This window comes from Delphinus delphis, chromosome 2, assembly GCF_949987515.2.
Source record: "Delphinus delphis chromosome 2, mDelDel1.2, whole genome shotgun sequence".
Classification (NCBI taxonomy): domain Eukaryota; kingdom Metazoa; phylum Chordata; class Mammalia; order Artiodactyla; family Delphinidae; genus Delphinus; species Delphinus delphis.
The window spans coordinates 93,389,059-93,415,546 of NC_082684.1; the positions used below are offsets into that span (position 1 = coordinate 93,389,059).

The 26,488-nt window shown below is 38.6% G+C and overlaps 2 protein-coding genes across 2 annotated transcripts in view; one reads left to right on the forward strand and one right to left on the reverse strand.

Annotated features, from left to right (window-relative positions):
• Window positions 1–26,488, reverse strand: part of ATP8B4 (ATPase phospholipid transporting 8B4 (putative)) — a 366,096-nt gene that overhangs the window by 326,659 nt on the left and 12,949 nt on the right. The window lies entirely within an intron of this gene.
• SLC27A2 (solute carrier family 27 member 2) overlaps window positions 1–26,488 on the forward strand; it is a 54,047-nt gene that overhangs the window by 6,171 nt on the left and 21,388 nt on the right. Inside the window, exons 2-4 of the mRNA XM_060005222.1 lie at window positions 10,573–10,782; window positions 14,400–14,558; window positions 16,888–17,012. Coding sequence (XP_059861205.1) covers window positions 10,573–10,782; window positions 14,400–14,558; window positions 16,888–17,012 — 494 coding nt within the window. The remainder of the gene's footprint in view (window positions 1–10,572; window positions 10,783–14,399; window positions 14,559–16,887; window positions 17,013–26,488) is intronic.

Genomic DNA, 26,488 nt, shown 5'->3' on the forward strand with positions numbered 1-26,488 from the left:
TCTTACTTTATTAGTAAACATTCCGGGGGTGTTTTATTTAACTAACTTGGTCAGTTACCCATTCAGTGAGGCAATCTAATAGCAGAACAAGCTGCTAGACTGAATGCTTTTCCTATCAAAAAGCAGCAGGTTTAGCCAGTAGCATCTTGCCACTTTGATGATGAAGACTGATTCAGCTCACCACCTGCCCTCTCCCCCTGCTTTCTAGGAATGGGCCTGTGTACTCAGAAATTTCTCTTCTTCCCCTTCTTAAAAAAAAAAGGTTATGGGTGAGGGAGGAAAATTCCTATGCTACCCTGATTTCTTTTCTTTTCTTTTTAACAAAATGAATTTTAAGGGGGAGCAGTGATTCCATAATCAGTCGATTTTCCAACATCCAAAGGTGTACTGCTTTCTCTGAGGTTCTATTGCCATCCATAATTTCAACCTAGACTAATGAAGAAGTGACAGATCCACTCTGCACCCTTTAGGCAACTTTCCTTGAATTCTACTTTTCATAAAGCTTAAGGTTATGCTCTTCATCAAAAAATGAATGAGGGATTGTCCATATTACTATGTAAAGGCAGATCCACATGCTTTAACCAGCACTGAGCATGTCAAGTAGACAGTGTCTTACGAAAAATCAAGGCACTTTACCAAAACTTGAACTTGAATGTCTAGTACAAGGAGGTGGGACCCCAGAAGCCTGGTATAATTCTTTTCATTTTGTATATAACCTTCCATACATAGACTCACTGAGCTTCTGTCCTTTAGTTTAAGGGAAGAAAGGCTGCTACCATAGGACATATGAGGTATGTCCTGACATGGCTGGCGAGCCACTGGAACCTCAAGTCAATGTCCAAATGCAAATTCTGCACCGACAGCCCAGAAGCCATGTAGGGAAATTGTGTTGGGCAGGGGCAATGGCCTTTCCTTCACATAAGCTGACCTCTAAGAAAGGTCAGGGCTCACAAACCAAAAGCCTGCAGAAGACCAGGTAGGAACATGAGGGAAGTAGAGGATACAATTTGCCAAATTGCTTGAACTGTGATCAAGCATGATACCTGCTTAATTACATCTCCTTTTACTTTTACTATTACTATTATTAATTTTTGATATATCACTAATGCCTGAGTAAATTTTCTTTTAAAAAATTACAGAAAAAAGTAAAGTCCCTTTTGACCTATAATTTTTCTCTCATCAAGAGTGTTACCAAATCTAGTCTATTCTACCTCCCAAACATCTTTAAAATGCATCTACTTCTCTCTACCCTCTGCTGCTACCTTAATGCAAACAAGCTTGCTCTACCAAATGGTCTCCCTACCTCTGGTCTTGCCCCCTCCAACCCATTTACCTGACCTAAGCCAGGAACCTGGTCCCAATCTACATCCCAGTTTCTTCTCCCAACCTTCTTTCCCTCCCATTCTACACTCCAGTCAGCTTTATCCTCTTTTAGCTACTTTGGCACCATGCTGTTTGCATCTGGGTCTTTGCATAAGCTGTCCCCTCAGCTACAAACAGGCTCAGTTGCTCTCAGTGGATCTTCATCTTGCCAACTCCTGCTCACGCTTCAGATCTCAGTTTAGATAACACTTCCTATGGGTTGTCTTTGTGCCCCTCCACTATGCTTCCAAAACACCACCTCCCTCCCCTCCTGTAACACCTATGACACCTTGTTATAACGGATTATTTCTTTGTCTGTTTCTTCCCCCACTAGATCTGGGCTCTATGAAAACAGGGACAGTATCTGGTTTACTCACTGCTGTATCCAGTGCTTAGAACCATGCACATAGGGAACAGTCTTTAAATAGATGTTGAATAAATGTTGGGAAAGAGAGAGGGAAGGAGTGAGAAATAATCCAGGTAACTTATGAACGATTTAACTCAGTAGCCTCAGTCTCAGGTGAAGGGAGAGAGGGAGAAAGATTTCTTAATTCTTTAAGTAGCAACAGAAGTTTTGTTTTATTTTTAATTTGCTTTTGTAGTCCCTTACTTGTATGCAAGGCATACCCCTATCACAAAAATGATTTAATTTTGCATTTTATTTTATGAGAGGTTTATCAACTCACAGTATTGCAATATCTAAATCCTTTAAAATCAACAGCTTTAGCTTATTCCTCTGTCTCTTCCACATTGACTAATACAATACTTTGTGCAGATTCTTTCAACTGTAAACATTTATTGGGAACTTATCTAGTGGTGGAGGGGTTGCCAAGATGATTATATTATAATCCCTTAACCTCAAAATTTTCACTGTCAAATAGAGGAGAAAAAGAACTGAAGTGTGTCACACTACGTACTAAACACATGTGATAGAAGTATATGCAAGCTCCTGTGGGAGGGCTATAGAGCTAAGTACAAAGAGGCTGAGTCTTGAAGGATGAGCAGGAGTTTTCACAGTGACCGGGAACTGGAGGGCATTCCAGGCAGATGAAATCACCTGGACAAAGACAGTAAGATGTGAGAATTATGGGTACACTCACTTCCCATAGATCAGTGTGGTTAGAGGAAAGGGGACAAGAGGTAGATAGAAGGAGATGACATCAGAAAAGTCGGGGAGGGGGCCATAGACTGTGAAGGACCTCAGGACCTCACACACTGCATAGAGAGTGGCTTCTGTCACAAAGGAAGCCATTGAAGGATTTTAAACAGGGCAGGAACAGGAAGTTGGGGAGTGCTGTCACTGATATTGGAAGCAGGGAGAGGTTAGAGGCAAGGAGATCGGTCAGGAGGCAACTGCAATGATCTAGCTAGGAAATAATGAGGGTCTGAACCAAGGCATTGGCAAGGGACATTAGCACTCCAGTTACTGTTTTTACAACAGTAATATTTTTGATGATCTTTTCAAAATACTGAAGAACTACAGAGGAGTCAAAATACAAGAGGAGAGAAGAGTTAGGAGAGAAGAGCAACAAAAGGGAGAAGCTGATCTGATGGAGGTTGAAAATAAATTGACGTAGGGACTTCTCTGGTGGCACAGTGGTTAAGAATCTGCCTGCCACTCTCTCCACCATGTAAGGACACAGCAAGAAGATGGTTATCTGTACACCAGGAAGAGAGCTCTCACCAGAACCTGTCCCTTGTGGTACCCTGATCTTGGACTACCAGCTTCCAGAACTTTTGAACTCTAAAAGAAGGTAGGTGGACAATCCTGCAGCCTGTGGAACAAAAACCACACTCACAGAAAGACAGACAAGATGAAAATGCAGAGGGCTATGTACCAGATGAAGGAACAAGATAAAACCCCAGAAAAACAACTAAATAAAGTGGAGACAGGCAACCTTCCAGAAAAAGAATTCAGAATAATGATAGTGAAGATGATCCAGGACCTCGGGAAAAAAATGGAGGCAAAGATTGAGAAGATGCAAGAAATGTTTAACATAGACCTAGAAGAATTAAAGAACAAACAAACAGAGATGAACAATACAATAACTGAAATGAAAACTACACTACAAGGAATCAATAGCAGAATAACTGAGGCAGAAGAACGGATAAGTGACCTAGAAGACAGAATGGTGGAATTCACTGCTGTGGAACAGAATAAAGAAAAAAGAATGAAAAGAAATGAGGGTGCCTAAGAGACCTCTGGGACAACATTAAACACAACAACATTCGCATTATAGGGGTCCCAGAAGGAGAAAGGACCAGAGAAAATATTTGCAGAGATTATAGTTGAAAACTTCCCTAACATGGGAAAGGAAATAGCCACCAAAGTGCAGGAAGCGCAGTGAGCCCCGTACAGGACAAACCCAAGGAGAAACACACCGAGACACATAGTAATCAAACTGGCAAAAATTAAAGACAAAGAAAAATTATTGAAAGCAGCAAGGAAAAATTGGCAAATAACACACAAGGGAACTCCCATAAGGTTAACAGCTGATGTCTCAACAGAAACTCCACAAGCCACAAGGGAGTGGCATGATATACTTAAAGTGATGAAAGGGAAGAACCTACAACCAAGATTACTCTACCCAGCAAGGATCTCATTCAGATTCGATGGAGAAATCAAAAGCGTTACAGACAAGCAAGAGCGAAGAGAATTCAGCACCACCAATCCAGCTCTACAGAAAATGCTAAAGGAACTTCTGTAAGTGAGAAACACAAGAGAAGAAAAGGACCTACAAAAACAAACCCAAAACAATTAAGAAAATGGGCATAGGAACATACTTATCAATAATTACCTTAAATATGAATGTATTAAATGCTCCAACCAAAAGACACAGGCTTGCTGAATGGATACAAAAACAAGACCAATCTATATGCTGTCTACAAGAGACTCACTTCAGATCTAGGGACACATACAGACTGAAAGTGAGGGGATGGAAAAAGACATTCCATGCAAAAGGAAATCAAAAGAAACCTGGAGCAGCAATACTCATATCAGAAAAAATAGACTTGAAAATAAAGAATGTTACAAGAGACAAGGAAGGACACTACGTTATGGTCAAGGGATCAATCCAAGAAGTAGATATAACAATTATAAACATATATGCACCCAACATGGGAGCACCTCAATACATAAGGCAACTGCTAACAGCTGTAAAAGAGGAAATGGACAGTAACAGAATAATAGTGGAGGACTTTAAACCTCACTTACACCAATGGACAGATCATCCAAAATGAAAATAAATAAGGAAACAGAAGCTTTAAATGACACAATAGGTCAGATAGATTTAATTGATATTTATAGGACATTCCATCAAAAAACAGCAGATTACACTTCCTTCTCAAGTGCGCATGGAACATTCTCCAAGATAGATCACATCTTGGGTCACAAATTAAGCCTCAGTAAATTTAAGAAAATTGAAATCATGTCAAGCACCGTTTCTGGCCACAATGCTATGAGATTAGAAAGGAATTACAGGGGAAAAGACGTAAAACACACAAATACATGGAGGCTAAACACTACGTTACTAAAATAACCAAGAGATCACGGAAGAAATAAAAGAGGAAATCAAAAAATACCTAGCGAAAAATGACAATGAAAACACAACAATCCAAAACCTATGGGATGCAGCAAAAGCAGTTCAAAGAGGGAAGTTTATAGCTATACAAGCCTACCTCAAGAAACAAGAAAAAATCTCAAATAAACAATATAACCTTACACCTAAAGGAGCTAGAGAGAGAAGAACAAACAAAACCCAAAGTTAGCAGAAGGAAAGAAATCATAAAGATCAGAGCAGAAATAAATGAAATACAAACAAAGAAAACAATAGCAAAGATCAATAAAACTAAAAGCTGGTTCTATGAGAAGATAAACAAAATTGATAAACCATTAGCCAGACTCATCAAGAAAAAGAGGGAGAGGACTCAAATCAATAAAATTAGAAATGAAAAAGGAGAAGTTACAACAGACACCACAGAAATACAAAGCATCCTAAGAGACTACTACAAGAAACTCTAAGCCAATAAAATGGATGACCTGGAAGAAATGGACAAATTCTTACAAAGGTATAACCTTCCAAGACTGAACCAGGAAGAAATAGAAAATATGAACAGACAAATCACAAGTAATGAAATTGAAACTGTGATTAAAAATCTTCATACAAACAAAAGTCCAGGACCAGATGGGTTCACAGGAAAATTCTATCAAACATTTAGAGAAGAGCTAACCCCATCCTTCTCAAACTCTTCCAAAAAGTTGCAGAGGAAGGAACACTCCCAAACTCATTCTATGAGGCCACCCTCACCCTGATACCAAAACCAGACAAAGATACTAAAAAGAAAAGAAAATTACAGACCAGTATCACTGATTAATATAGATGCAAAAATCCTCAACAAAATACTAGCAAACAGAATCCAACAACACATTAAAAGGATCATACACCATGATCAAGTGGGTTTTATCCCAGAAATGCACGGATTCTTCAGTATACACAAATCGGTCAATGTGATACACCATATTAACAAATTGAAGAATAAAAACCATATGATCATCTCAATACATGCAGAAAAAGCTTTTGACCAAATTCAACACTCATTTATGATAAAAACTCTCCAGCAAGTGGGCATAGAGGGAACCTACCTCAACATAATAAAGGCCATCTACGACAAACCCACAGCAAACATCATTCTCAATGGTGAAAAACTGAAAGCATTTCCACTAAGATCAGGAACAAGACAAGGATGTCCACTCTCACCACTATTATTCAACATAGTTTTGGAAGCCCTAGCCATGGCAATCAGAGAAGAAAAAGAAATAAAAGGAATACAAATTGGAAAAGAAGAAGTAAAACTGTCATTGTTAGCAGATGACATGATACTATACATAAAGAATCCTAAAAATGCCACCAGAAAACTACTAGAGCTAATCAATGAATTTGGTAAAATTGCAGGATACAAAATTAATGCACAGAAATCTCTTGCATTCCTATACACTAATGATGAAAATTCTGAAAGAGAAATTAAGAAAACACTCCCATTTACCATTGCAACAAGAAGAATAAAATATCTAGGAATAAACCTACCTAGGGAAATAAAAGACTTGTATGCAGAAAACTATAAGACACTGATGAAAGAAATTAAATATGATATCAACAGATGGAGAGATATACCATGCTCTTGGATTGGAAGAATCAATATTGTGAAAATGACTATACTACCCAAAGCAATCTACAGATTCAATGCAATCCCTATCAAATCATCAATGGCACTTTTTACGGAACTAGAACAAAAAAATCTTAAAATTTGTATGGAGACACAAAACACCCCAAATAGCCAAAGCAGTCTTGAGGTAAAATAAACAGAGCTGGAGGAATCAGACTCCCTGACTTCAGACTATACTACAAAGCTACAGTAATCAAGACAATATGGTACTGGCACAAATACAGAAACATAGATCAATGGAACAAGATAGAAAGCCCAGAGGTAAACCCAAGCACCTATGGTCAACTAATCTATGACAAAGGAGGCAAGGATATAAAATGGAATAAAGACAGTCTCTTCAATAAGTGGTGCTGGGAAAACTGGACAGCTACATGTAAAAGAATGAAATTAGAACACTCCTTAACACCATACACAAAAATAAACTCAAAATGGATTAGAGACCTAAATGTAAGACTGGACACTATAAAACTCTTAGAGGAAAACATAGGAAGAACACTCTTTGACATAATCACAGCAAAATCTTTTTTGATCCACCTCCTAGAGTAATGGAAATAAAAAACAAAAATAAACAAATGGGACCTAATAAAACTTAAAAGCTTTTGCATAGCAAAGGAAACCATAAACAAGACGAAAAGACAACCCTCAGAATGGGAGAAAATATTTGCAAATGAATCAACGGACAAAGGATTAATCTCCAAAATATATAAACAGCTCATATATTACAAAAACAACCCAATCCAAAAATGGGCAGAGATGTAAATAGACATTTCTCCAAAGAAGACATACAGATGGCCAAGAAGCACCTGAAAAGCTGCTCAACATCACTAATTATTAGAGAAATGCAAATCAAAACTACAATGAGGTATCACCTCACACCAGTTAGAATGGGCTTCTTCAGAAAATCTACAAACAACAAATGCTGGAGAGGGTGTGGAGAAAAGGGATCCCCCTTGCACTGTTGGTGGGAATGTAAACTGATACAACCACTATGGAGAACAGTATGGAGGTTCCTTAAAAAACTAAAAATAGAATTACCATATGATCCAGCAATCCCACTACTGGGCATACACCCAGAGAAAACCACAATTCAAAAAGACCCATGCACCCCAATGTTCATTGCAGCACTATGTACAATAGCCAGGTCATGGAAGCAACCTAAATGCCCATCGACAGACGAATGGATAAAGAAGATGTGGTACATATATACAATGAAATATTACTCAGCCATAGAAATGAATGAAATTGGGTCATTTGTTGAGACGTGGATGGATCTAGAGACTGTCATACAGAGTGAAGTAAGTCAGAAAGAGAAAAACAAATATTGTATATTAATGCATATATGTGGAACCTAGAAAAATGGTACAGATGAACTGGTTTGCAGGGCAGAAATTGAGACACAGATGTAGAGAACAAACGTAGGGACACCAAGCGGGGAAAGCCACAGGGGGATGGGGGGGTGGTGGTGTGATGAACTGGGCGATTGGGATTGACATGTATACACTGATGTGTATAAACTGGATGACTAATAAGAACCTGCTGTATAAAAAAAATAATAAAATTCAAAAAAAAAAAAAGAATCTGCCTGCCAATGAAGGGGACACAGGCTCGAGCACTGGTCCGGGAAGATCCCACATGCCGTGGAACAACTAAGCCCATGAGCCACAACTACTGAGCCTGTGCTCTAGAGCCCGCGAACCACAAGTACTGAGTCCACGTGCCACAACTACTGAAGCCCGTGTGCCTAGTGCCCTAGCTCCACCACAAGAGAAGCCACCGCAATGAGAAGCCCATGCACCACAATGAAGAGTAACCCCTGCTCTCCGCAACTAGAGAAAGCCCGTGCGCAGCAACAAAGACCCAATGCAGCCAAAGATAATAAACAAATACATAAATTTATTTATTTATTTATTTTTAAAAAAAAGAACTGAGGCGAAGTACATTAAGGAATGATGGCCAATAGAAACTCCAGGAGAAAACTGTTCAAGAAGGGAAAGATGATTATTGTGTGTTACTTCGCTCTGCAGTCATATTTACAAATAATTACATTGTCATAATCTTGTCAATCCTGATGATTGGTTCTAGAGCTTCTAGAGCCAACACACAGACAAAGCTAGGAAGACAAAATTATAGTCTCAGAATAGATGTAAATACCATTAACCCAGACGATAAAGTGAAGATAATAACTGTTGGGAGTGGACAAGGGGGATGGGGATCAAAAATGATAAGTCAAGAGGGAGCAGGAAAAGCACATAATTTGGTGATGGAGAAGTGATTGCTAGAAGAAACAGCGATAAAAACTTGAAAGTCATTGCCTCTAGGCAGCAGGTTTATTTGTGAGATAAGGGCCTGTTGATTTTCATTATAAACTCTTTTGTACTATTTGATTTATATTTGTCAGGTGTATGATTGTTTTGGTTAAAAAGTTTTAAAACTTTTTAAATGCTTCTATCGGGATGATATCTCATGTCTTGATGGAGACATCATACATAAACATGTGAAAAACAAAGCATATAAGATGAATCAGGTTTAGCCTCCCTAAGGTAATTCCCTGGGATATTGAGTCACCTTCCTATTAAGGATAGGCCTATTCACTTCAGTTATCACGATTCAAGACAAATAAGCTTAAAGACCATCTCATCTTATGGTTTAGCGACACAAAAATCCAAGTAGCAAACCTGAAATGTGGTTTGCATATTACATGAATGCCTTTTAAATTTTTTGACCTAGGGCTTCCCTGGTGGCGCAGTGGTTGAGAGTCCGCCTGCCGATGCAGGGGATACGGGTTCATGCCCCGGTCCGGGAAGATCCCACATGCCGCGGAGCGGCTGGGCCCGTAAGCCATGGCCGCTGAGCTTGCACGTCCGGAGCCTGTGCTCCGCAACGGGAGAGGCCACAACAGTGAGAGGCCCGTGTACAGCAAAAAAAAAAAAAAAATGTTTTGACCTTGACCCACTGTAAAAACTACACTTTTGTGTGACTCAGCACACACACACTCACATAGCTGAAACGAAACTTTAAAAAAAACCTCTTCCGGGCTTCCCTGGTGGCGCAGTGGTTGAGAGTCCGCCTGACGATGCAGGGGACATGGGTTCGTGCCCCAGTCCGGGAAGATCCCACATGCCGCGGAGCGGCTGGGCCTGTGAGCGGCTGAGCCTGTGAGCCATGGTCGCTGAGCCTGCGCGTCCGGAGCCTGTGCTCCACAACGGGAGAGGCCACAACAGTGAGAGGCCCGCGTACCACAAAAAAAAAAAAAAAAAAAAAAAAAAAAAAAAAAAACCTCTTCCTGTGTGTGATATGCTCTGAAAATTTCTATTTCATTCTATTTTATTTTTTAGAATAATGGTCACTTTAAATGATTTTAACAATCCACTGCTGTATTATGACCCATAGTTTGAAAAACATGCTAATCGATCCATGTTTTCTTAGGCCAGAGAATGTGCTTGTGAGATTTGGAGCTTATGTCCCAGATCAGCTGAACCTTCCTAGTAGAACTACTTGTTGCTGATATGTAAAAAAATGTGTTATATAAAGTTAGCTTCTATCATCTTTGTTAGTAGCATGGCTCCCCTGCTTTCATTTCTCTTTTTCCTTAAAATTTTCTTTTTTTTTTTATCACTGGTCCTGTGGGGCACATATTAGGAATAACTATATATATATATCAGATATGCATAAAAGTCATACACTTACATAATCTTGGTTTTTACCCATGTGTCCATTTGTTTGCACTTGCCATGTAAAATACAGACTTCAGCCAACCATCTGCTGCTTATGAAACCATTAAAATCCAACCTCCCCTCAAATATTGGGATCTTGGGATATTTTCAAATTTGGTAAATTCCATGTTAAAAATGCATAACTCTAAGTATCACTATATCTACACGTTTTAGCAAAGTTTAGGGAAAACAAAATCACTGCAAAATTTTTTGCACTAATAGACTTGAATGAACTAATTTAGTTTGTTTGGATTTTTTGTCTCATTAAATTAAGAACTACAAGAAGCTGTTGAAGAGGTGCTGCCAAGCCTGAAAAAAGATGGTGTGGCCATCTATTACGTGAGCAGAAGTTCTAACACCGATGGGGTCGACTCTTTCTTAGACAAAGTGGATGAAGTGTCAACTGAATCCATCCCAGAGTCCTGGAGGTCGGAAGTGACCTTTTCCACTCCTGCCTTATACATTTATACTTCTGGAACCACAGGTAAAAATAAAGAGAGGATTCTCCAAGAAATGGACCTATCCTGAAAGTGTTAAATGTTAGGTTAGATTTTCAAATGCTCTCTTTCTTCGGCAAAACTAATCAGATAACTAATACTTCAGGGGATTTAGCTCTTTGCCTGTGGGAACTGATCTTGTTTCATAGCATATGAAACCATTTGGGTTTCTCTAAGCTATGCACACCTCCCCCTACTTGGTGTATAGAACAGATAAAGAGGTTAACCAAGAACTACAAAAATAGTTTTGATGATGGATAAGATTTGGCACTGAATAGGTTGTTGGAATTTTTTTAATGATTGCTGCATTTTGATTATATTATATCCAGAGTCCATATATAATGTATAACCAATTATAAATGGACCACCAAAGAAGACTGCAGAACAATAATGGGGTTATATTTATACAAATATTTTGACCACTATCTTTCCAAGCAAGACTGACTTGGAGCTGTTGGTGCTGTGGGTGTAGGATGGCTCTTAGCTGAGGGCCTAAAATAATGTATTTCATCAAATCTAGGATGCTTTACACCTTCAGTGTAAGCTGCACCACTATTTTGTAAGCCACTAAGAGAAAACACTGCCAATTATCGGTGTTGCTGGAACCCTGCTACATGGAACAGGCAATATTAAAGGTAGGATGTACTAGGTGCTCTTTTAGGAGCTTTACGGCATTTGTTCATACAATTCTCCCACCACTCCCACCCACAGTTGCAGGTGGGTACTACTCTTATTCCTATTTTACAGATTCAGAAACCGATGCTTAGAGAGGTTAAGAACTTTCCAAGATCAGAAGTAGAAGTGTCAGGATTCACCTTGGTAGGCTGACTCCACAGCTCATGCAACTGACCACTCTGCCAGAACACCTCCTAGTTCATCCATTTAACAGCTATTTGGTGTCTGCCTATTCTAGGCCAGGGGAAATGTTACCAAAACGTAATCAAATGAAGCCTGAGTGATATATTTAAGAGGAGGGCAGGAAGCTAGCCCCAGCATGCTAATTATTAATATTGGGAAGTTGACTATGTGAATCATTTATCTCTTTTGGTTAAAATTTTAACTTAAGCAGGTAATACAAACATGCATTCTCCTTGTAAAATTCTGTTAAGACCGTACAGAAAACCTGAACGAACTTTTTGGCCAACCAATAGATAACGGTTCCTTTGAGCCTCATGAGGAGGGGTGGCTGGGGATGACCTATTAAAGCTGATTCCCAGAGCATAATGTCTGTCACTGTTTTGTCAAAAGTTATATATCGCCATGCCAACAGAATGGTAGGATGACACAGTTAACCAAATTCTTCCACTACATCCAGACACTATGTTAATATATGGAAATTTTACCTTCATTTTTAATAGAATGGTAAAACTAAACTGAAAACTTTGGTTTGGGAAATAATTGAGATAAAACAAGCCCTTTTAGTTAGTGACGGGGTGTTCTAGTCTTAATACTATGTAGGTAAGTATATAGTATTAAGACACTTCTTCACAATTGCAGGTTTTGACATCAAATATAAAACCCATTTTAGGGGAAAACGAGAATAAGCAGTCTTTAATCCTATAATTCAGAATTTAGATTTAATTGGAATATAATTGGGTTGATGTTTATATTACTTTTCTTCTTCTCTCTGAATAAAATATTTGTTAAGTTACTCTTCCAAACATTAATTAAAAGAAGTCATTTAAGCAATCAGAGAACAAAATGTTTTCCTTGTTCCTCAAAGGCAGTCAGTAGCACAAAATTATATAATAGTTACCAGATATTCTTATTTCTTCATAAAAATTTTAATTAGGAAAGTTTCTGAAAGTACTTCAAACCAGCAAAGGATGTGCATTTCTTTTTGTTCTTTTTTTTAAATATAATTCAGAACTTTTACTATCTGGACAATTTTTTTCCAAGGTGAATACAATTGATTTATTGATGCTTTCTTCTGTTTCAACAAAGACCATGAATTGTGAATTGTGTTTATGATGATGGTAGTTTGCCAGCCATACTGCTTTGCCTTATAACAAATTACTTTTATTCAGGCAATATACAGCTAAGGCACCATCAAATATTGAAGCATCTGAATCTACAGAGAATTGCCTTCCTCTTCCCAAAGCCAGTTTACCCACTCAGGTCTTAAACTCTAGCCCCAGCCCCTTGGTAATGACTTCATGCCCTTCCCAACTGAACTGACTCCCATGGGAAAAAATATAAGCATACTCTTTTAATTGAGTCTTACAAAAAACTTACATAAATTATAGTTAAGAAAATGCAAATGTACTTAGTGTAATAAAACTACACTGAGATACCATTTTTCACCTTTTAGATTGGCAAAAATCCCAACATTTGAAAGGATACCTTGGAAGGGCTATGAGGAAACAGGTGCACTCAGGTATTACTGATGGGAGAGTAAATGCCTTATAAATTGCCTTATAACAGGCAATGTGGCAGTGTCTATCAAAATTACAAAGACATATCTTTTGACCTAGCAGTCTCACACCAGCAAATTTATCCTACAGATGGAGCGTCATTCATAGTGCACAGTGCCATGTGGACCAGGTTATTCACTGCAGCGTCATTTGAAATCGCAAAATAATATGAATAAATTATAACACACACACAAAGGACTTGACGCAGCTGAGAGTGAGAGTAAATGAATGAAAAAATAGGAGAAAGTTCTACATACAAGTATGGACAGAACTCCAAAATACATTAAGTGGAGCAGGGACAAGTGCAGAAAAGTGTGCTTTTTTTTAAAATGGGGGAAAGGGCAAGAACATATGAGTAAATGAGCTTATATTTGTATAAAGAAACTCTAGAACAGTACATAAGAAATTCATAAAAGTGGTTATGAAGGAAGGAGATAGGATGGATAGGCTATTTACTCTTTCTGAATCTCAGCTTTCTCATCTGCAAATTAGAGAATGTAATTCTACTTATTAATTATGAGAATTAAATGAAATTTTGAAAATACAGTTGACACTTGAACAATGTGCAGGTTAGGGGTACTGACCCTCCACACAGTTGAAGATATGCATATACCTTATAGAAGGCCTTCCATATAGGTTCCTAGGTATCTGCAATTTTTCATTCATGGATTCAATCAACCATGGATATATTTACTATTGAAAAAATCGTCACATAAGTGGCCCCAAGCCATTCAAACCCCTGTTGTTCAAGGATCAACTATACCTTGCAAGGTGGTAGACCAGAGCAGAAATTCAATAGACATTCTTTCCTTTTTTCTCAACTTACTACTGTAATAACCATCTAACTCAGAGATCAGCAAACTACGGCCTGTGGGCCACAAACAGCCCCGCCACCTGTTTTGTAAATAAACTTTTCTGGCAACAGAGCCAAGTTTGTTCCTTTTTGTGTGTGGCTGCTTTCAGCTATAATAGCAGAGTTGAGTAGTTGCAATAGAGACTATGACCCTGCAAAGCCTAAAGCATTTACCATCTGGTTCTTTACAGAAAAAAATTGCCAACTTCTGGTGTAACTGAATGCAATCCTCTAATCACCAGCTGATGAATCTTCCTAAGCCACATCTCTCTCCCAGACCACATGTCTATAAATGACCACTCTTGGTTCACTCATGGCTTCTCTTGTGTTTACAAAGGTCTCCCGAAAGCTGCAATGATCAATCATCTTCGCACTTGGTATGGAGCCAACCTTGCTGCTACCAGCGGGATAACGGAGAATGACGTAGTCTATACCACCCTACCCTTGTACCACAGTGCTGCGCTTTTGGTTGGCTTACATGGATGTATCCTGACTGGTAAGCTTTTTCTCTCAACAAGGTGTTGGAGCCCAGTACACATTCAATGTGCTCATAAGGAAAAGTAATACAAAATTTGCTACTTTCCTATGTGCCCAGAACGGTGTTTAATTCCATGTTGATAACTAGCTTGTTTGGCTCACAATAGCAAGCATCCAAAAGAATTTATAGGGAATTCCCTGGTGGTCCACTGGTTAGGACTCCATGCTTTCAATGCCAAGGGCCCGGGTTCAATCCCTGGTTGGGGAACTAAGATCCCACGTGGCAAAATAAATAAATAAATAAAAAGAATTTATATTTTCTCATGCCTGCTTGTCTAGTAATATAATGCTATAATTGTTCAGTATATCAAAGAGGAAACTTCTTTAAAATATTTTAGGTCTTTATCCAGGTTAAGGTACTTGATCCTTTGATTCCATAAATAATTCTCCTATGTCATTTCTGTCTTCAGAAATCTGCATGTTGATCTCCATTAGCATCTGATTTAAACTTCTCATTCAGTTGTCCCATTCTACTTTATTCTTCCCTACTTCTGCAGGTCCTCAGCTCTGGTCAGAATATATAGCTTTCCATCTCTTCTCTCTACTTCTGAAACTTTACCATTTAAATTAGAATTGCCATCCTTTCTCCTGTCAGTAGGATTTCTGCCCTTTGTGTATATAAAGTCTCAGTCCAATATCCACCTCTTCCAGGAAACCACGTCTAAGTTTCTAACTAAGCTAAAAACCTTAATTTTTTCTGCCATGTGACATTTTATTTTAAATAATTATTTATTATATATAGTAGCATATATGCATATACAAATACACATATGATTCTCCAAGCCTCTGCTCCTTTCCCTCATCAACTTATTGATCAGCTATAAAACACTTAGCCCAGCATCAGTACTAGTCTCCAAATCAGCAAGGAATGCCTGGGTCTGATCATATTGTTGGGCCCTTCAAGAACAGGGTGACTCTGAAGCTCTCGTAGGGACAAATCAATCACTCACACATTTGCTTAAGCACAATTGATATATGCTAAAAAAGAAAATATAGTATTTTTAAAAATTTCTCCTAAAATATTGGACTTTTGTATATTTAGGAGTAGAAATAAACTAATAACGTGAAAAATATTTGTGACATTTTTTAATTTCACTTTACTACATTTCATACCTATCATTAGATTGGATATGATAGATATTGTTTTTACCCATTGTATTAGTTTCCTATTGCTACTGTAATAAATTACCACAAACCTAGTGGTTTAAAACAACACAGGTTTATTCTCTTACTGTTTTGAAAGTCAGAAGTCCTAAAATCAAGATGTCAACAAGGCTGCATTTCTTCTGGAAGCTCTAGGGAAGAATCCATTTTCTTGCCTTTCCCAGTGTCTGGAGGCTGCCTGCATTCTTTGGCTTGTAGCCCCTTCTTTCGTCTTCAAGCATTTCACTCCAATCTTTTGTTTCTGTCATCCTTTCTCCTTCTGCCCTTGATCTTCTTGACTTCCCCTTATAAGCACCCTTGTGATTATATTGGGCTCTCCCAGACAATCCAAAATAATCTTCCCATTTCAAGATCCTTAATTTAATTACATCCACATAGTCCCTTTTGTCATGTAAGGTAGCATAGTCACAGGTTCTAGGGATTAGGATGTGGATGTCTTTGGGAACCATTATTCTGTCTACATCACCCATCAAAGAAGAATATCGCCTGCTTCCTGAAGACCCTGGCTCTCCATCGCTTATAAAACTGTCAGGCTCCTCCCCTGGCACTTACAAACTCTCCAGGATTGCACCCCTAGCTGCTTCCCCAGGTTCATCTCCCTTGACCCACCCAGGCTTCACCACTCTAGTCACAGGCCAGCAGAGTCTTGGCCATCCCCCAACCTTCTGGACTGTCCTGTCTTTATGTTCATGCTTTTTCCTCCGCCAGGAATTCTCTCATCCTTCTCGATATTCACTTCTCAAGACCTAATTCAAATCCTATGCCTTTCTCAGCACTTGCCCCCAAGTAGAATTAGTCTACACACACACACACACACACACACACACACACACACACACACACACACACGCGCACCCTTAGGGCCTCACTAAGGGTGTGTTTATTGCACACTGACTCTTAGAAAAACTTGTGTCTTCTCCCCCATTAGATTGGAAGCTCCTATAGGACAAAACTGTGTCTTATTTATTTTTTTTGCATTGAATATAATTGGTAACTAATACTTGTTTGTGAATATAATTCATATATAAATTTTTTTAAATTTCTAAATTTCAAAAGTGACAAATATAATTAGGGACTTTTTGGGTAGCATTTCTTTATTAGTACTTTCTATGCCTTCTCTGTAGGTGCTACTGTTGTTTTGCGGTCCAAATTTTCAGCCAGTCAGTTTTGGGATGACTGCAGAAAATATAACGTCACTGTCATTCAGTATATCGGTGAACTGCTTCGGTATTTATGCAACTCTCCCCAGGTAACACTCCCCATGTTTCATTATCTTTTCGAAATGCATAAGATGGGAATTCAAGTCACTTTTGGTCATGCTAGGTTTCAGCTGCTTCTCGTATATCGGTTTTCAGTTTACACAACAGTTACTTTTCATGATAAAGAGCCTGGCACCACACCTACCACAGGGGATTTACCAGATGGCAGCTGCTGTAATAACATTATCATTCCCTACCTTTGTACCTGTTTTCACATCTGACCCTCTACCTAGCATATCCTCTGCTTCTTTCTCTACCTGTTTAAACCCTACTCATGGTCAAAGCCCAGTTCAAATGATACCTCATATGTTAAACTTATTTGGGTCACCCCAACAAAAGTCATTGCTCCCTTCCCCTACCTCATTTGTTTTCTCCTCCTTTGTGGCCCTTGTCAGATTGCAGGTGTTTGTCTTCACGCCTCCCATCCTCCCTAGGCTGTAAAATCTTTGATGGCAGGGACCACATCTTATCTCCCTGCCCTCTCTTATACCACAGGCATGCAGGAAACTTTTACTTAATGTTGCTTAATGAATAAACCCCCATATGGCTTTGAAACCATCTGACAAAATCTGTTACCAAGCTTAGAACAGATGCCCCAAAGGTAAGTAACTCCAAGGGCTTTGGATCTGCCCTATTTGCAGATACCCAGATATCTTGAAGGGGTTGTTTGAAAGAGTTCCTTCTGCCCAGTCCCTCAGCTCTCATCAGAGAAGGCAGCCTGCCTGGGGACCAGATGAAGGTTTCTCAACAGTGGCACTGCTAATATTTGTGGCCAATTTATTTTTTGCTGTATGGACTTATCCCATGCACTATAGGATGTATAGTAGCATCTTTGGCCTTTACCCAGAACATGCCAGTGGTACCCTGGCATCCCCCCAGGTCATGATAATCAAAATGTCTTCAGACATTGCCAGATGTCCCCTGGCAGGCAAAATCAACCCCAGATGAGAACCACTAGACTATATAATGCAGTAAACTCACAAGATTCTACTTTCTTTAATCCTTTCACTCATCATAAGAAAACAAACTCAAAGGATCACTAAGTTGATCAATTGCTATTTATAAGAAACTGTTATGTTCAATTTATATAAAACCTACCTCAAAGATATTGCAGATTCAGTTCCAGACCACCACAGTAAAGCAAATATCACAATAAATCAAGTCACATGAATTTTTTGGTTTCCCAGTGCACATAAAGTTATGTTTATACTATACCGTAGTTTGTTAAGTATGCAATAGCATTATATCTTTAAAATGCAGTGTACATACCTTAATTTTAAAATACTTTATTACTAAAAATGTTAACGATCATCTGATAATGCCAGTTTGCCAAAAAACCTTCAATTTGTAAAAAAAAAAAAAAATGCAGTATCTGCAAAGTACAATAAAGCGAGGTATGCCTGTAACAGAAGCAGTGTAACATAAAGAATTATAAGATGCTCTTGCCTTAGTTCTTTCTCTCCTCACTTCATTCAGTCTCTGCCCACATGTCGCCTCATAAAAGAGACCCCTCCTACAAATTCTCAAACATACCACCCTACCCCTTACCATGCATCTCGTGGGTTACTGCTTTTCGTGGCACTGTCACTTCTGACATAGTGCATGTTTATATGACTGTTATCTTTGTCCTCCAGTTAAATGAAAGCTCCATGCACCAGGAGCTTTGTTGATTGCCAGATCCCCAGCACCGAGATCTGTATCTGGTACATCCTATGTGTCAACAGATTTTGCTGAATGAACCTCTAAATTCTTGCCCCTGAAAGATGTATAACTGACTTGAGGGAAGTAATGTGTTCCCCCAAGATGTCTGTGCTTAGCACATATTATTCTGATTCAGGGGGTACATTCAACAGATTTATGAGGGTCATAATTAGCTGTAAGCTGGGTGAGGACCTTTTCCATAGCACTGGGTGAATCTTGAGGACATTACATTAAGTGAAATAGCCAATCACAAAGAGACGAACAGTGTATGATTCCACTAATATGAGGTACTTAGAGTATTCAAAATCATAGAGACAGAAAGTAGAATAGTGGCTGCTTAGGGCTGTGGGGAAGGGGGGAATAGGGAGGTTAATGGGTATGGAGTTTCCATTTTACAAGATGAAAGGAGTTATGGATATGGATGATTGTGATGGTTGCATAACATTATGAATGTATTTAATACCACTGAACTGTACAGATAAAATAGTTGAGAGTAAATTTTACGTTGTATGTATTTTACCACAATTAAAAAAAAATCACAACAGGAGACCCAGGTTCTATAAATTTAAAGGGAGCTTAAAGAAAGATTGTATTAAAAGGACTTCTCAGAAGTGGATACAGACAATCTTGCAGTCTGCGGAATGGAAACCACAATCACAGAAAGTTAAACAAAATGAAAAGGCAGAGGATTATGTCCCAGATGAATGAACAAGATAAAACCCCAGAAAAACAACTAAGTGAAGTGGAGATAGGCAACCTTCCAGAAAAAGAATTCAGAATAATGATAGTGAAGATGATCCAGGATCTCAGAAGAATGGAGGCAAGGATCAAGAAGATGCAAGAAACATTTAACAAAGACCTAGATGAACTAAAGAACAACCAAACAGAGATGAACAATACAATAACTGAAATGAAAAATACACTAGAAGGAATCAATAGCAAGAATAACTGAGGCAGAAGAACAGATAAGTGACCTGGAAGACAGAATGGTGGAAATCACTGCTGTGGAACAGAATAAAGAAAAAAAAGAAAAGAAATGAAGACAGTCTAAGAGACCTCTGGGACATTAAATGCACCAACATTTGCATTATAGGGGTCCCAGAAGGAGAAGAGATAGAGAAAGGACCTGAGAAAATATTTGAAGAGATAACTGCTGAAAACTTCCCTAACATGGGATACAGAACAGTCGCCCAAGTCCAGGAGGTACAGAGAGTCCCAGGCAGGATAAACCCAAGGAGGAACATGCCGAGACACATAGTAATCAAACTGACAAAAATTAAAGACAAAGAAAAAATATTAAAAGCAACAAGGAAAAAATGACAACATACAAGGGAACTCCCATAAGGTTAACAGCTGATTTCTCAGCAGAAACACTGCAGACCAGAAGGGAGTGGCATGATATATTTAAAGTGATGAAAGGGAAGAACCTACAACCAAGAACAGTCTACCCAGCCAGGCTCTCATTCACACTTGATGGAGAAATCAAAAGCTTTACAAACAAACCAAAGCTAAAGAATTCAGCACCACCAGACGAGCTTTGCAACAAATGCTAAAGGAACTCCTCTAGGCGAGAAAGAGACCAGCAACTTAAAACAACCTTGTACATATATAGACTGCTATATCAAAACCTCATGGGAACAGCAAACCCAAAAACTACAATAGATACAAACACAACACTAAAGATGGTCATCAAACCATAAGAGAAGAGAACTAAAGAGGAAGGGAAGAAAAAAGACCTACAAAAACAAACCCAAAACAATTAAGAAAATGGCAATAGGAACATACATATCAATAATTACCTTAAATGTAAATGGATGAAATGCTCCAACCAAAAGACACAGACTGGCTGAATGGATACAAAAACAAGACCTGTATATTTGCTGTCTACAAAAGACCCACTTCAGACCTAGAGACATATACAGACTGAAAGTGAAGGGATGGAAGAAGGTATTCCATGCAAATGGAAATCACAAGAAAGAGGGAGTAGCAATACTCATATCAGACAAAATAGACTTTAAAAAAAGATTGTTATAAGAGACAGAGAAGGTCACTACATAATGATCAAGAGATCAATCCAAGAAGAAGTTATAACAAGTCTAAATATATATAGACCCAACATAGGATCACCTCAATATATAAGGCAAATACTAACAGCCATAAAGGGAGAAATTAACACAGTAGTTGTGGGGAACTTTAACACCCCACTTTCATCAATGGACAGATCACCCAGAAAGAAAATCAATAACAAAACACAGGCCTTAAATGACACATTGGACCAGTTGGACTTAATTGAAATTTATAGAGTTCCATCCCAAAGCAGCAGAATACACATTCTTCTCAAGTGCACACGGATCGTTCTCCAGGACCTGACCACGTGCTGGGCCACCAAGTGAGCCTTGGTAAATTTAAGAAAATTTAAATCATATCAAGCATGTTTTCCAGCCACAATGCTATAGATTAGAAATAAACTACAAGGAAAAAAACTGTAAAAAGCACAAACATTTAATTGTGTTTGGAGGCTAAACAATATGCTACTAAACAATCAATGGATCACTGAAGAAATCAAAGAAGAAATCAAAAAATACCTAGAGACAAATGAAAATGAAAGCACAACGATTCAAAACCTATGGGATGCAGCAAAAGCGGTTCTAAGAGGGAAGTTTATAGCAATACAATCTTACCTCAGGAAACAAGAAACATCTCAAATAAACAACCTAACTTTACAGCTAAAGAAACTAGAGAAAGAAGAACAAACAAAACTTAAAGTTAGTAGAAGGAAAGAAATCAAAGATCAGAGCAGAAATAACAGAAATAGAGATAAAGAAAGAAAATGATAGCAAAGATCAATGAAACTAAAAGCTGGTTCTTTGAAAAGATAAACAAAATTGATAAACTTTTAGCCAGACTCATCAAGAAAAAAAGGGAGAGGATTCAAATCAATAAAATTGAAAATGAAAAAGGAGAAGTTACAACTGACACCACAGAAATACAAAGGATCATAAGAGACTACTACAAGCAACTGTATGCCAATAAAATGGACAACCTGGAAGAAATGGACAAATTCTTAGAAAGGTACAATCTCCCAAGACTGAACCAGGAAGAAATAGAAAATATGAAACAGACCAATCACAAGTACTGAAATTGAAACTGATTTTAAAACTCCCAACAAACAAAAGTCCAGGACCTGATGGCTTCACAGGCAAGTTCTATCAAACATTTAGAGAAGAGCTAACACTTATGCATCTGAAACTGTTTCAAAAAATTGCAGAGGAAGGAAAACTCCCAAACTTATTCTGAGGCCACCATCACCCTGATATGAAAACCAGACAAAGATACCACAAAAAAAGAAAATTATGGGCCAAAGTCACTGATGAACATAGGCACAAAAATCCTCAACAAAATACTAGCAATCCAAATCCAAGAATATATTAAAAGGATCATACACCACGATCAAGTGGAATTTATCCCAGGGATACAAGGAAATGAATCAGTGTGATACATCACATCAACAAATTGAAGAATAAAAACCATATGATCATCTCAATAGATGCAGAAAAATCTCTTGACAAAATTGAGCACCCTTTTATGATAAAGACTCTCCAGAAAGTGGGCATACAGGAAACCTACCTCAACATAATAAAAGCCATATACAACAAACCTACAGCTAACATCATACTCAACGGTGAAAAGCTGAAAGCATTGCCTCTAAGATCAGGTACAAAACAAGGATGTCCACTCTCACCACTTTTATTCAACATAATGTTGGAAGTCCTAGCTCCAGCAATCAGAGAAGAAAAAGAAATAAAAGGAATCCAAATTAGAAAAGAAGTTAAACTGTCACTCTTTGCAGATGACATGATTCTATACATAGAAAATCCCAAAGATGCTACCAGAAAACTACTAGAGTTCATCAATGAATTTGGTAAATTTGCTGGTTACAAAATTAATGCACAGAAATCTGTTGCATTTCTATACACTAACAACAAAAGATCAGAAAGAGAAATTCAAGAAACAATCCTATTTACCATCACATCAAAAAGAATAAAATACCTAGGAATAAACCTACCTAAGGAGACAAAAGACCTGTACTCTGAAAACTATAGTAAGACACTGATGAAAGAAATCGAAGACAACACAAACAGATGGAAGGATATACCATGTTCTTGGATTGGAAGAATCAATATTGTCAAAATGACTTTACTATCGAAGGCAATCTACAGATTCTATGTAATCTCCATCAAATTACCAATGGCATCTCTCACAGAACTGGAACCAAAAATCTTAGAATTTGGGTTTGGAAGGGAAAATAAGATAGACCAGAACCCTGAAACAGCTGAATAGACTCAGCTCACCTCCCTTATGTTGTCTGCCTTCCCTCCAAAATTAGGTAACCTCTGTGGTCCTTTCCCAGCCTAAAATGTCTGTCTCTGCACCACCTCCATTCAGATAGAAAACAGAATGGAGGGGGACTTCCCTGGTGGTCCAGTGGTTAAGACTTCATCTTCCAATGCAGGGGATGTGGGTTTGATCCCTGGTTGGGGAACTAAGATCCCACATGCCTCGTGGCCAAAAAACCAAAACATAAAACAGAAGCAATGTTTTAACAAATTCAATAAAGACTTTAAAAATGGTCCACATCAAAAAAATCTTTAAAAAAAAGAAAACAGAATGGAGGAGTGTATAGCAGCACAGAGTAGACAGTGGCCAGTTTGTCCAGGACAGGGGTAGACCAGGGGAAAGAGGGACAGAGAGCAGAATCAGGGTAGGTTTGCCAGAGAGGTGAGTTTTGAAGGGTGCAGAAAAGTTTTCCAGCCATGCAGGGAAAGAAGGGCTAATGATTAGCTGGAACAGCATGGCAGAGCAGTGGAATAAAGCACCTGCCATATTGGGAACTGCAAGCAGCATGGCAGGAGGCGAGACTGATTGGCTCGGCCAGGTAACAAGAGTTTTACTGTTCTGAGACTCAAGTGCGAATGTGATAATGCACCACGAAACGGCCTGAGAGTGATGTGGGAGGTGGTTTTTAAAGACAATCCCTTTGGGTACAGTGGGAAGATACACTAGACACAGAAAGCCCTCTTCTGTAAAACGAAGAGGTTGAATTTCACCCTTTTACTCCTGTCAATGGGTGCTTTCTTTTCTCCTCAGGGAGTCAAGCAGAAGTATAGCATATTAGTTGTTAAGGACATGGACTGAGGAATTTTTCTAAGGTGGTGAACAGCTTCTGCCCTTTCACCCCTTGGAAGTCTTCCCCAAAACGAGGAGGACAAGAAAAAACCACACAAGCTCTATCATCCTAGAAACTAACAGACATTGCAACCAGGAACTACATAGTACAGAGATCTGAAAGATGAAGGTCATTGCCATAGCAGGGCTGAGAGGGGTGAAACTTGAGAGGCAATTACCAACAAGAAGGAAGCTGATTGACTCCCTAAAGCCTGAGAAATTGGAGGTACCAAATACAACTGAAGTTTGGATGAGGTACCAGGCTTGAAAACAGGAGAATTTTTGAAAGTCTGTGTATGAAACAGCTATACCTACTGCTCCCATATCCCACTTCTGTAGGAGACAGGAGGCTTATTCTCTGGAGAAGAGCTAGAGAAGCTTTGAACTCAAGGATCCCAAGAGCAGAGGAGGGCAGCGGTGAGGCACTGAGAGCAGAGATTGAGTAACTGTCTACTTACTGACCAGGGAGACCCCAGCTCCCTTCCCCTGCCCAGCTTCCAGAACTCCAGTAGTCAGTTTATGCTTGCAGGCAAGAGAGCAGAAGAGGGTTATGCTTAGGAAGAACTAAACATTCTCAGAAAAGAAACGACATTGGCTCACTGCCCCATTACCAGACAGTGCAGCCAACCTGGCAACAGCCCCTACCTACCACACAAAATGGCTCAAACATCTTTTTGTTGCTTTACTTCTAAATATGAACAGATACCAAAGGAAAGCCTCTAACAGGAAAGATCATTTTCTAAAAAGAAGAAAAAGCACCATCAATTCAAAGAGCAGGAGAAGACTTCCAGAAATCAATAATAATATTCTTAGAAATATTAGAGATTTTATACACATTAAACAAAAATAGTATGCTATCAAAAAACAAAACAGAGTAAGACCTCCTGAAAGATAAAAATACGATTTAAAAATTACTTAATCCATAGAAAGTTTGGAAGATAAAGTTGAGAAATCTTACAGAAAATTGGAGGAAAGACAAAGTGACGGACATGAGGAGAGACAAAATTAAAAAATTAGAGGATCAATCCAAAAGATCCAATATCTGATTAACAAGAAATAGGGAAAAGGATAGTGAAAATGGAGAGGAAATTATTAAAGAAACAATACAATAAAACTTCCCAAAACTGAAAAAAAAAAAAAAAAAAACTTCCCAAAACTGAAAGACAGATTGAAGGGCTAATTGAGTACCTAATAAAATGAGTGGAATTTTTTTTTAATTCTTAAAATATACTATGATGATATTTAAGACTATCAAAAAAAGAGAGAGAGGGACTTCCCTGGTGGCACAGTGGTTAAGAATCCACCTGCCAGTGCAGGGGACATGGGTTCAATCCCAGGTCCCGGAAGATTCCACATGCTGTGGAGCAACCAAGACCGTGCACCACAACTACTGAGCCTGCGCTCTAGAGCCCACGAGCCACAACTACTGAGTCCACGGGCCACAACTACTGAAGCCCATGTGCCTAGAGCCCGTGCTCCACAACAGGAGAAGCCACCACACTAAGAAGCCCACGCACCGCAATAAAGAGTAGCCCCCACTTGCCACAACTAGAAAAAGCCCGCATGCAGCAACAAAGACCCAACACAGCCAAAAATAAAATTATTTAATTGATTAATTATTTTTAAATGATTGCCTATTTTAAAAAAAGAGAAACAGAGAAGATTCTATAAGAATAACAGTTGACTTGCCAACAGAAACACTCAAGCTGGTAGCTACAGGGAGCAGCGCCTTCAAAATTCTAAGTAAACACTATTACCTATCCAGAATTTCATATCCAACCAAATTATCAATCAAGTATAAAATAAGAATATTTTCAGACATTCAAAGTCTCAAAAAAATCTTACCTCCTGTATACCCTCCTTTAGGAAGTTCCTATAGAAAGTATTCCACCCAAATAGGAGAGTAAAAAAAGAAAAAGGAAGATACAAGATCCAGGAAATAGAGGCAAAGGGTATCCCCAGGCCTGGAAAACAACTCATCCAGATTGGAGCAAAAGGATAAAAGGAAGAAAAATGGAATAAAGGAAATTATATCATCTGATAGAAGGAGGAACATTGTATTTAGATGCTTTTGGAGGGTAAGGAAAGAACTACAAACAGAAACTAAGAAAATGAAGCAAAGGGACAGGGAGGAAATTAATTCCAGGAAAAACAAACATTTGTTCAAGAATTTGTTCATAGTATATTATACTTAGCTCATCAGTGGTGGATTAGGGGCAAAGTAATGGGAGCACTGAATATTGATTTAACCAAAAATTGTGATATCGAAAAATTGGGAGAGAGCTTAATCCCCATCCAGCACAATAGGAAATCATTAAGTAATGTCTAAAGTGATTAATCAAAAGATAGTGGTAAAAGCATTTAATTTAGAAATATGCAGGTGAGAAGAAACAGCTACAGGGGTTAAACATGTCTGCCTCTGGGTGGTAGGCTGAAGGCAAAGGATGAGGACAGATAAGTGGAATAACATTTCTTCATGTAAGTCTTTCAGTACTATTTGGTTCTTAAACTCTGTGTGTGTGTGTCGCTTTTTTTTTGA